The 13,015-nt window shown below is 33.6% G+C and overlaps 1 protein-coding gene across 1 annotated transcript in view; it reads right to left on the reverse strand.

Moving 5' to 3' along the window:
* Positions 1 to 1,099: 1,099 nt before the first annotated feature.
* The window catches only part of LOC106467018 (alpha-mannosidase 2-like), a 26,189-nt gene continuing 14,273 nt past the window's right edge, over positions 1,100 to 13,015 (reverse strand). The window contains exon 3 of the mRNA XM_022395108.1: positions 1,100 to 12,860. Within this exon, the coding sequence (XP_022250816.1) occupies positions 10,056 to 12,605 (2,550 nt within the window). The 5' untranslated portion in view covers positions 12,606 to 12,860 and the 3' untranslated portion in view covers positions 1,100 to 10,055. The remainder of the gene's footprint in view (positions 12,861 to 13,015) is intronic.

Consider the following 13,015-nt stretch of genomic DNA (forward strand, 5'->3'; position numbering starts at 1 on the left):
GTTAATTTATTCATTCTTAATTACAATAGTAATTACAAAACTATGTTTTTGTTTCATTGGCTGCAACCTAAAACCCTGTTCTCTTTATAACTTATACTTTCAAAAGGAGTAATTCTATTGATTAATTTTCACTTTCAGACCAGTAATTATCAAACTTTACATAATTGTTCCTCATCATCCACTCAACTTACTATAGTACAATTTTCACTAGTTATAGGCATTAAATATATCTTAAAATGTAACAAAACTACCACCAGTGACAATTTTACTATAGTGACTCAAATGGATGATAAGTAACAACTAAGAATTCAAAAGATTTTTATAATAATTAAACTGAAGCCTAGAGTAAATTAATGGGATTCAGCAGCACAAGCTAAAATCCACCCACATACATAAAAAATCTTGATATTTCTTTGAAAAGGTACCATAGCTTATTTACAAAATTTAATGATTTTATCCTCTGTTTTAAAATTTTGGTATTTTTTTTTGGTGCATGGTTGAATAAATGTGAAACTTTCACTGCCTTTATTTATATTTTAGTATAGTTGCTGTCCCTGGTGTCAAATATCTTTACTGATGCAAGTGTTAAGTCTGCTCAAACAAAATACATGAACTTAAACCAATACCTATGACACACCATTGGCCATTATGAAAGGATCCTTAATGTTGATAGTTGGATCTTCTCCAAATTCTGTCATAGTTACTACTCACATTGTTTACTTCAAGCTACCAGCTTTAGTGTAACCTGTAACTATTTCTTGTATTTACTGATTGTTATGTCTCAAAATGTTACAAATAAATATGACACACCATTGGTCATTATAAAAGGATCCTTAATGTTGATAGTTGGATCTTCTCCAAATTCTGTCATAGTTACTACTCACATTGTTTGCTTCAAGCAACCAGCTTTAGTGTAACCTGTAACTATTTCTTGTATTTACTGATTGTTATGTCTCAAAATGTTACAAATAAATATAACTACAAGTATATCACTTTCAGCTTCTCACTGAAGGATTTAATATCATTATTTCATTTGTTACCTTTTTTTCTTAAAATCAATACAGTAAAAATTTTTGTTAAAGTTCAAACAAGTCAACAATAAGCCTCAATAAGCTTACTTTATTCTGCAGCAAGCAAAGAAGTTCAAACTTCTAAAAATGTTACAAAAAACAACAAATTTCCATTTAACAGAATTCCATATGATCAATACTTGGATTTTTAGTATATCCAATACTTAACACATCACAGTTATTTGTAAAGGTTTCAGCTTTCTTCTTGCTGTAAAAATAAAGTTTTCACAAGTATTGATAAAAATAATTACAAGTAATAATACCTTTACTTCCATCATGATATCCTTTCATTTCTTAAATTTTAAGTCATCATTAGATCTACACTTTATGAATAAGTCAAAATGTTTTAATTATTTCTGAAAATATATTAATAAATATAGGAGAGAGTGAGAGTCTTTTCTTAAATGTAGAGCATGTAAATTCATTAAATTACTCACCCCAAAAACTTGGGTAATCCAGTTGTTAAATCTCACATACAAGACATTATCTACAATATGTGACCATCAGAGAAAGCCAGTATTACCACTTTTACTCTAACCTGTAAGCTCTATTCTGTATATAATTTGAATTTTTAATGAGGTTCGACCTAATAACCACTTTCTGACCTACTTAAGTAATGTTATGCAATTATAATTATTTAAAAAAAATTATTTTCCTAAAGAAGCATTGGATTTCTCTTGGTGGTGGTGGGGGAGGGGGGGGTATGCAAGATACTCAACATATGTAGGGTACATAACTAAATGCCAGCCTTCAACAAAAAACCATATCTATTGATAAAGCATACTAACAAAAGTTGTGAGAAAAACAACTAGAAAGTTCCATAGAATATTTTTAAGCAAGGTTTGGTTTATATAAAATACTACATTATTTTTACTTAACATCAGCTTTTTAAATAGACTTTAGTAGAAGCTTTACAGTGTGTAAATAGACAAAACTTGTCTTTAATACCTATACTTTCCTCATTATAACCAACTGTCTTAAGACACTTTGTACCGAAAGTACAACCAATTTGCATTCAGAAAAAAACAAAAAAAACTCTGGGTATAAGAAGTGCAACTTTTCTTGCTTGGCAATGTTTTTCTTAAGGATTACTGGTTTTTGGGAAATAAAAATCCCAAAAATCAGTCAATGAAACGAGTAACATTTCCTAAAACAGACTTATATTTGCCCAAAATTTTAAATTTTGGTGATAAGGGAAAAACGGGTACAGGACACACACAGTTTGGGAATGAAAAATTTCGGAAACCTGATAACCAGTAGACCCATTCAGGAAACTAAGTGTACTAACATGTAGTTACAAAATGAAACCACCCATGAAAGAGAAAGTGAAAAAAAGAACAAAGACTACCTGGAAGTAGTAAAGTACCACAACAGCAGTGTTCAACCTGTCTGTAAAGCTGAGTTGATTTTTTTTTTCACTTTTTCATTTTAATCTGAGTGTAAAGTCCTCAGCTCATAAATATATGAGAAGTTGAGCACATAGCTATACATTATCCTCAAACATATGCTATAAGAATGTTTACACTAACCGTATGGATTCCATACTCTTAAAGTCATTATATTATGCAGCGATACAGGAAAAAATGAACAAAAATTACTTCCTATGTTCAAATGACTTGTGTTTAGTCACAAACTCCAGCTCTGTTCTTTTGTTGTTGATGTTAATGAAATATCATCAGAAATGCTGCAAGATTTTACCTGGAATATATGTACACTGTACAAATCTCAAATTTCTGTTACATTCCTAAATTTGTGGCGATCTCCACATATGAAGGTTAAACATAATTTTAATATGTTATGCAAAGAAAAACAATGGATATATCCATCTTCATAAAAAGTTCTGAAGAATTCAAATTTTCATGAATGGAATTATAGAACCAAGATTAAAAGTAATCTAATCTTCAATTCATTGTAACATTAATTATTAATTTGCTGCTTTTCTTTACATAACTTCTTGCTGTTATTCTTTTAGTGCAAAGTTAACTAAAGGTTTAAATGCATTCTGTCCACCGTGAGGGATCTAACCCAATATTTTAGCATTGCAAGTCAAGTCTGTAAATTTAGTGCTAACCCATCAGGAGGAGTTACATACATAAAACTTCATAAAAGGCTTGGGAGAAAAAAAAAGAAATCCTTGTTATTTTTTCAGTAGCATTGCAAGAATAAAGGAAAAAACTTTATCCACCCTACAGACTCAAAACTGGTAAATCACACTCAAAGACATTAACATAATAGCCACGATGAGATGAAATAAGTTTAAAATCGCAGCTTATTATCTAAATTTCTATTTGAGAACCTACAGTAATATAAGGTTTAAAAATGTTAAAACTACCTCAAATACTTTTCTATCCATTTTTATACTTGAAGAAATAATTATTAAGTAGTTAAATGGTGGGAAAATAATTTCTGTTTTTTGATAAACTAGATCTCATTAAAATGCTCACAGAAAGCAAGATACACATTGTACAGTAAATTATTTTTCTCCTTCAAACATAGATTCACACAAAATAATACCTTAGAACTAAACAAAATATAATTTAATAGTTAATACAGTATGTTATTTTCACAGTGAATTCTGTAAAACATATATACTTGTACCCATATCTTTATATTTATGATTTATTAAATTAATCCATTTAAAACAACCCTTTTCTTTTTAAAATTAACACAAATAATTTTTCTTTCATATACCTTAAGATGTAATGTTATATCTTAACACTCTTCTACAAAATTAAAATAAAAACTTATACATTAATAGTACATTCTCAGCCAAGGATTTGCAAGATTTTGGGATAAACAAAGGAATATTATTTTATCTGCATTCATAATAAATATTATAAATATCATTTGATTTTTGTAATTAGACTAGATCATAAATTATTAGTTATAACTAAGAGTTCCAATTACACATCAAGAAACTTTCATCAACAAATACACAGTTCCTTCTGAAACTTAAAGAGCCTAACAAATATAGTAATGATTATATTTCAGTCAAATTATTATTTAGTAGTAAATGATCCTAATAAAAGCTTTATTTAATATCTTTGTTAAAGTACATGTATACCTTCTTACATTCACAACTTTAGTGAAATACAATATATTTAGAGAAGTAAATATTATTTTGAACTTTCTCAAATATACGCACAAACTATCAAAATTGTCTTTTCTTTTTTTGAAAACTTTCACATTCAAATATTTAATGTTCTTACAATGATGAAGAAATATATCTTTCTAATTTCATATATGAAGTACTCTTTTGTACAAATTAATGGCAATAATACATTGGTCATGCTCTTGTATAAATCATTTTATTATTACTCTCATTAGTGTTTCCTTATTTTAGTTTTCAAATTTTACTTCAAATGTGTTTACTTGTCTGATAAGTGCTTTCTCCCTCCTAAAAAATAGATTTTTAATGATGATATTGAAATTTAATCAGAATTTCAGATTTTCATAAGGATGATGTTAGTTATAAATATTTTCTACAAAACAATTGCTATATATGCACTTAATCATTGTAAGCTAATAAAACAATTCAATCTCATCCTTAACATCCATTGTTAAATATAACCAGAAAATTAGTCAATCCAATTGGGTTTCCATATTCATTAGCTTGCATATATTATGCTGGTTAGCTTTGATAAATAAGACATCATAATTCCTTAAGTACTAAAAATAGATGGATATTTCAGAACATGTTGTACTCACTTATTTTAAAGGAAGGTACTTTAAGTAATTAAAAGAAATGTTGTTTTATTTTAAACATAAAGTCTAAAATTGGGCACTAATCACAAAGTAACATTTCTCCAGTTAAACACAGATTACCATGCACCAGTTAACATTGTAATTTCCTAGCTTTTTTCCAATTTATTGCTGCATTTGTTAACCAATATATCTATAAATTATTTTTTTTCAACATGCATCCTATTAAAATTATCTTAAAAATTAAAGTAAAAGACTAACAGTAAATGAATGACTCAAGAACTTTTTAGTGCTCCCCTATTCTACAGTACATGACACTTATCCATATGATGATCAGAGACCTCAGATAAAAGTGTCCAACAACAAGGGAACATCTCAAGAAATGTCTCCATAAGCCTCGAAAGAATGAATTTTCCTCAGCTTTATACATTTTTGAGTTTAGCCTTAAAGCATTATGACAATACTCTACACCTTGAAAACAGTGGACTTCTGTATATGCCATCATGTGAGTCTTGTATATGTTATTCTAAGAACTTATGGTTGAAAGCAAGAAGAATATTCCATAATATGTCAATACACTAACACCAACATGAACTATAATGGAAACACTTGAAAAGCATGGATAATTATTCAAAAAAATATCTATATTAATGTATGTATACTCATTAAGGGTAACCTACATCACTAATGAAATACTCTTCCATGATGCATATACTGTAGAGGAAATAGGCCAGTTTCATATGTGTAGCATATTCCTTTTTTTTTTTTTTACATGCTACATATATGGAAAAGTTAACAATAACAATGGATTTGTGCAAAAACAATTATAATTCATGTGGTCTTGTAAATTGTTTTCTAAAGCTATATAAAATCACCATAAAATACTGTAAATGACTTATTTTCTTCACCAGATTAACATGTAGAATAAAATATATAAAAAACTACTTCAATCCACTGTTTCATCAGAATAAATTCACAAGAATTTCTTTTAAATTCCATGTCATTCAAGACTACGTGTACCTTATATACGATAAGACAATGTTGAATTCTCTCAACTTGTTGATCAGCAAGTCTTTTCAAAAGAAATCATAAAGTTAAGTCATCTGTGCTTAGTAATCTGTATTTCAAGCAGTAAATATCTGTATATAACAACAACAAAACCAAAGTTAATATTTTCCTTACCTGAAAATGTATTCCAGATAGATACTCACCTCTCTGCACCACAAAGTGCTGTTACCTCATGTGCACTATGATGTAAATTCCTATGCATTACAAGCCTTGAAAAAAGCTACCACTCCTACAATTGTCACCATTTATCAATGCCAGCCTATGATATAATCATCTTTAGACTATATGAGGGGGACATACCCTCTATGCATAGAATCCCCTTGAGCATTAGCATGTAAACACTACTCATCATTGATGAAACAAACAAAATGCATTGGAAGTGGTGAGAAAAGGTGGGAGGTATTGTAAAAAAGTGAGTACCTATTTGAAATAAATTTTCAGGTAATGAAAATGTTAAGTGCACCACAAAGAGATAGATTCTCACACTGATGGTGAAGGGATTGGTACAAAGAAATTATAAAAATTAGCTCTTTTCTGAAAACAGCATCAGAAAGGGAAAGCCCATGGAATGTGACATCCACATGGTGGGGGATAACACTCAGTGGAAGACCAAAAAACATGGTCATAAGAAACTCTTGCTGGGTGCTAAGGTGTTGCTAAGATAGGTAGATTGCTCAAATGTCCATTATATTGCAGACAGACAGCTAAATATGAGTATGTAGTGTGGTTAGATATGCAAGTAAGGTCATTCAATACTGAAGAAATACGTGAGATACTCATCACAAAACTCAGGTGCAGGAAATAGCACCCCAGACTTGTGCCCTGAGGCAAACCTAACATCCATCCAGCTGGACCTAACCACTGGGAATGACCTGGTTCTTCATGTAGAGGGGGTGTCCTGTACTACATTATCAGGTAACATCCCAGCCCTACTTCCCAAATGAGGGCTGTGTTCATTCAGTCTTGTACCAGTGAGATTGCACCACTCAATGAGAAACTCTTCATATCAGCTTCCCCAAAAGCATGAGACTGGGGAAGCATAAGTTTTTCTGTATCTAACTAGAAGAAATGGGGTAGGAACTTGCATAGGAGGAGAATACCAGAGAGATATTTGAACTGTTGTCATCAGGTACAATCACCTGAGAGACAGTACACTGGATTATCACAGAAATGGATCAGGCATCCAGCACTATGCCCCCACCAAAAGAGAAGAATTGGAAAAGTGTGGTCATATAATTTGTTGTCATCAACTGTAAAGCCAACACAAAGTGCCACCTATTAACACTTACCATGAATATATAGGCAGAAAGAGCCTACAGACTGACTTTTGAGCCTTGGAGGGCTCCCAACAGATGAAAGTCTGGAAAGGTGGGAAAAGAAGGATGTCAAGGGTCATGAGGTCTAATGAGCTACCACAACCTAGGAGGTGAAAAAAAAGACAGTGTCTCTCTGGAGATATCTGCATTGACAGGGCGGAAACCACTGATGGCAACAGGTTTGGACAAATCCGAGAGGAATGAAAAGACTTAAAAAAAGCCCCCTAAAAAATATATGCATGAAATGAAGGAGACATGAGAGTCCTGGTATCAAAAGCTCCATGTCACAAAGACAAAGAAGTAGAATGAGCCTGCCCCACATACAAAATGAAAGAGACCATCAATTGAATGAAATACACAGTGAGTCAAGACTGAAATGGAAAGCCAAACCAGCAGCTCCAAACAAAAAAACATGTTAAGAAAAAGGGAGGTCATAACAGAGAAAGTGAAATTGTAAGAGGCAGGTAGAGGCTAAATATCAATAGAGTAGTCGAACAACAGGCCTCAAGAATGTAAGAACCCACTGGACCCAATAATAAAAATGGTACCATAGTCAACTTAAAGGGGAGGATTGAGAACCAAATGTTCAATCACTATAGACAAATCTAAGGAAGCAAAAGGTTGACAGACAAATCGGGATGTGTAGAAAGTGTCCGAGATCCAAAATTAGCTCATCCACCATCAGAAAGAGTATTCACTTGAGAGCAAGTAAACCACCTATAGGGAAATGAGGAAAAATCAAAGTTGGGTCATGTAAGACACTCTTATCTAGTCGATAACCTCCCATTGTGGTGAGAAGGGTAAAAATGATAGGAGTAAAACTGCAGAATGAGGAACTGTCCCATAACATGTGAAACTGGTGAGGTAGAGTACAGATATAGGAAAAAAATTCCCTAGAAATCAACTGATGAACTTAACAGACTTTAGCAAAGAGAGTGGACAAAGTGGAAAAGCAGAGCTCTCATAGGACCAGAGCTAAGGGTTGGTTCCAGAAACAAATCATCTCCAACACCCATGGCAGCCAGTCCTCAAAGAAAATGGACTGTGTGTAGTAGCAACAGGACAAGGAACAGAATAAGGGGTGACCCCACAAGGTCATATATGGTGAGAAACCTGGTGGGGCTCCCTAATTCCAAGGGCAAGAAACCAAAGTGAGCAAAGATGGCTCCTGGAGAGCCATAATAGCTCAAGATGCTAAAGTATAAGAAGCACTCAAAAAGAAAAACATCACACAGATAACATGCAAAAGAGAGGTCCTGGAGAGGAGACTGATAGAAGTGAAATTCAGAAAGTAAAGCAATCTGACAAAGACAAGAAACAAACAAAAATAAGGTAACTGGGACAAAATGGAAGAAACCAGAGAACATGATGGGAAAACAGGTATGTGCAAGTTGACCCAGTAAAGCTGATAAGGTCATGATGGAAAACCTCCAAATGAATATGAAGCATATGAATGAACAAAGAATTGAGTAGATGAAAAGAAAAAGAGATCCCTAAACTGAAAACAAAGATTCAGATGAATGGGAATCGTGCAAGTAGGGCACACGAAATTCAACAGAAAATTACTTGAAAAAAGAGAAAACAAAGGACACATACCTAGGGAATACAAGAAGTGAATGACGAAAGTGGGACTATTTGATCCATGTTGGAAAGAAGGAAATATAAGCATAAGCAGACATTAAAACAATAGCTGTGAAACACTCACAAAATGAGGCAAGCTCAACTGACGTAACAGAAGGAGGTCAGGAATCCTGGATCTAAGATCAGAATAGAACCAACAATGTGGTGCACAATGGCTGTAATATCACTGACCATCAGTGTCCACTCATCATTGGATGGCTGCTGTGAAAGTGATAAAAGCCTTGAGAGACATCGGATATATACAAATGCATAATCCAGTTAATCTACAAAACTGATGTTGTGAAGATCTATTTTTGTAAAATCTATAAAGACAGATTTCTTTTTGTTTTGTAAGGTGGTTAAATAGAAGAGGGTACTCATAATTAAAAAAAAACTACTCTAAGACAAAGTAAATGGGCAAGATAAAGAAAAAGGAGCTCAAGGTAATAGACCAAGTGTCAATCCCACAAAATCGAAAGAAGCACAAGAAAAATACAGCAGAACACTAACAGTGCCAAGGAAAAATGAGACAGTGTTCACATGCAAGTGCTCATGGGGATAACTGTGCATGGAGGATGTGTCATCCTTCTACTGGTGAAAGGCTATAGTCTAATGATAATTATGTCATAGGTTGGCCCAATACACATGTACATGTTGGAGCTTTGTTCAAAGCTTGGGGCATGTGTAGGAAATTAGACAGCAGTATGCTCAAGGTAACAGGTATTTGAGGTGTAGAAAGGTGAGTAGCATGTCTGAACTTGTAAAATATTTGAAGCAACTGCATATTCACTAATTTATACACAGTATTTCAGTATTCTAAACAAAAAAAGGAAAATAATTTCAATAACAATAATTGGAAATGTGTTCAAACTATCTACTGCAATAATAGAACACTACTAATTGAATATTTTTTTCTAACCTAGTACAACAATGTGCTGAACCTTAAAACCTTCAAATTCTTATAGGAACAAGAAAGTAGCTTTGGTCAATGTATTCTGCACCATCTATGTGAAGCAAGGCAAGAAAATGGCTAATAATGTATATAAACATCTATATATAGTTGTATACTTTAGTAACAATAAAGTGACTATAATACATTTATTTTCTAAAATTTGTTCAGAGTAACTACATTAAACAACAACAGAAACCAAGATTCATGTTAAGTAGATCTATGAAGTTTAAACAATTAACAAGATTAGGATGTTTTTAAAACTGTTCAACAAACATGATTTTGTTTCTGATTCACTTCATAAGATTTCCTAGACTATCATCCATTGTGCTACTGAGTAAAGGTAATGTTGTATGTGTGGACTTCCATTGGTTGAATTTGTATATCTGTGAGCCGATAAATTTTCTGAATCAATCGAGTTCCTGTAAGAGAAGTTCGATATATAGATTCTACCTGCAAATAATTTAGTTCACTTAATCTTATCTCGGAATGGTCATGTGCACAGAGACCAGGTACAAGGGTCTTCACATGACATGTGCGACCTTGGCGATGTAAAATCAGAAGGCTGCTGTTGGACGGTTGGCCAAAGTTGACAGCAGTTGGCAAAGTACGCAGGTTGACTAAATGAACATCACAAGGAAATGGGTTCTGAACAAAAGTCAAGAATTTCTTCAGAGGCTGTTTTTGGCTGCCCCCAGAAGCCATTATGATAAGAGGAAAATTCAAAGTAGATGATAAGACATGACCCAATTGACTGAGATTCGGTACTTCCCCTTCAGGTTTGGCCTTCTGGCACTCTTCAAGCAGTAACCAAAAATTAGCATTAGTAGGTTTGTTGTCCAGTACTCCCTCTCCTAGCCCACGGTTATCATCATATCCTAGTCGACGGTCAAGAACTATTTCTAACCATCCATTTTGTGAACTTGTACAACCATGGGCACTAGATGTGAGTAAGGACAGACGAACTCTTGAATCTTCTATATAAGTAGCAGTGCTTATAGGGTAAAAGTTAGCTTCCAATGGAATATGATCACGTCTAATACGCTTGGTCATCTGAAAACCATTAGAGTCAGTATAAAAAATATTACCACTAGCAAGATCACTTTCTAATCGCATGAACAACTCTAAATTATACAGTTTCAACTTACTAAGATCAAAATTAGTTTCAATTTCTAGCCCTGCACCTAAAGGTCCTTTCACATGGTAAATTCTAAAAGTTATAGCCACTGTGTTTGGATAGGTAGTAGTCAGTTCAGATACAAGATGGCCTTGGACCAACCGAATAACAGGAAATCTATCGGACATATTCAAGATTGGGTTTATCGGACTTGGTTGAAATAAATATGCTCCACTACGGAACTCCTCAGAATTATAATACAGAAACTTAAGTTTAACAGATCTCACAATGTCCTGAGATGAAAGATATAATGACTTGAGAAGTCCTGTATACTTGGAAAAAGTAGCTGCTAAATATGGAGACTTGAGAGTAATGTTATCTTTCTGGGTTGGCTGGAATTTAAACAAAGAATTCTGCAAAGAAGAGCCAAAAGCATCATTAATAAACACAGACACTGATGGCTCAGTATACTTGTTTTTAGTTTTTTCTTGGGGGAAAATTATGAATGTTGACAGTGACAAAGGAAAAAGATCAGCAAGAAAAATCAACTGAAAAACTTTGTCTGTAATTTCTGCTGAGCTGTTCCAAATGGGATTGACTTGAGACGGAACTTCAATGTTTGAATGATTCACTACACGAACATGAGGGGTCTTAATTAAAATACGAACAACTTCCTGTTTGTAAACAGGAAGAGAGTTAAAAATTACAACTTTTCGTCCTTCAGGACCAGAAATTGGGAGAACTACTTTCTCAGGCAGACTGTCATAACTTAAACGTTTGTCATCAGGGATTAAATTAGGTGTTTTTGACATAAACTGTGCACTTGGATCTTGACTACTTGTTAAATTTTGAAAAAGTAAAATCTTTGCACTGGTACTAATAACATCTTTTGTTCCACGAAAGCCCTTGAACAATTTCTGGCCATAGTCATTCATTACCCTATGTTTTGCTGTACCTGTGATTGCATCATGATGTTGGAATAGTCCTAATGCTTGACGAGCAATACTTAGATGCTTATAACTTTGATCCAACAGTTCAAGAAACTGATTATTCCCCTTCTGCATGACAACAGCTCGAGCTAAACTGTACAAAATTTCTGCACTGCGCAGCCAACTTTCAAGCTCTCTACAAAACTTCTTCCAGAATGGTCGAGTTGTAAAGTATCCAGTCCAGTAGGATGGTCTACCATCAGAGTACACATCACCATAAGGAAAAAAGTCTCCTAACAAACTTGGGGTTTTGTCATTGTTTACTGTTCTCATACGTCGATGAACTTCTTGAAAGTATTCTCCAAGTGTTCCAAATTTTATATCTACATTATAATCTTTATTAGCATTGATGAAATCAAAAAGATTCTTATAATTCTTGTACTGTTGGTCCCATTCCACTTCATGGTTGAAGCGAAAGTCATCTCCCAGCAACACAAGTGCTACATTATGAGGAAAGAGAGAACCAAGACGACCATATTGTCCTATAAGGAGCTCTGCTTTTTCTTGGATGTTTTCTTTAGTTATTTCTTCAGCCCTGGTTTCAGAAACTTCACCAGGAAGTTTTCGAAAGTCAAACATTAAACAAACTCCATGATCTGGCCCACAGGTGTGCTTAATGCTGTACAAGTCAAAGGGTGACATGTGACAGAGAATGTCTCCCCCCAAAGATTGATTTTGAGAAAGTGAATCAAAATTTTGTTTCCACCAGAACTCCAGTTGTTGTTTTTCAGCTAAGTATTGCTTCCAGGCAAAATGGGTCCTCTGAATAAACATATTTTTATACCAGCTGACCTCAACAAGTAAGGAACAGTAGCTGAGTGGCCAAATGGGTCAATAGACCAGCCATTAGATGGCACAATTCCAAAAGTGGTTCGTAACCACTGATGACCCTCAATGAGTTGATCAATCATGGAATGGTAGTGAGCAGTGGCTTCATCTGTCATTATCCAACCTCCTGTCACAATCTCCAATTGGCCACTATTAATAAGATCTTTGACTGCTTGTTGTAACTGAGGTTTGTTGGTTAAGCTAAGAAAGACAGATACAAATGTTTTTATATATATATAAATCTTTTTCTCTCTCTCTCTCTCTCTCTGTGCGTGTGTGTGTTTTTATGTGTGTGTGTGTGTGTGTGTGTGTGTGTATATATATATACTACACACACACACACACACACACACACT

The sequence above is a fragment of the Limulus polyphemus genome, unplaced genomic scaffold (genome assembly GCF_000517525.1).
Source record: "Limulus polyphemus unplaced genomic scaffold, Limulus_polyphemus-2.1.2 Scaffold2463, whole genome shotgun sequence".
Taxonomy (NCBI): Eukaryota; Metazoa; Arthropoda; class Merostomata; order Xiphosura; family Limulidae; genus Limulus; species Limulus polyphemus.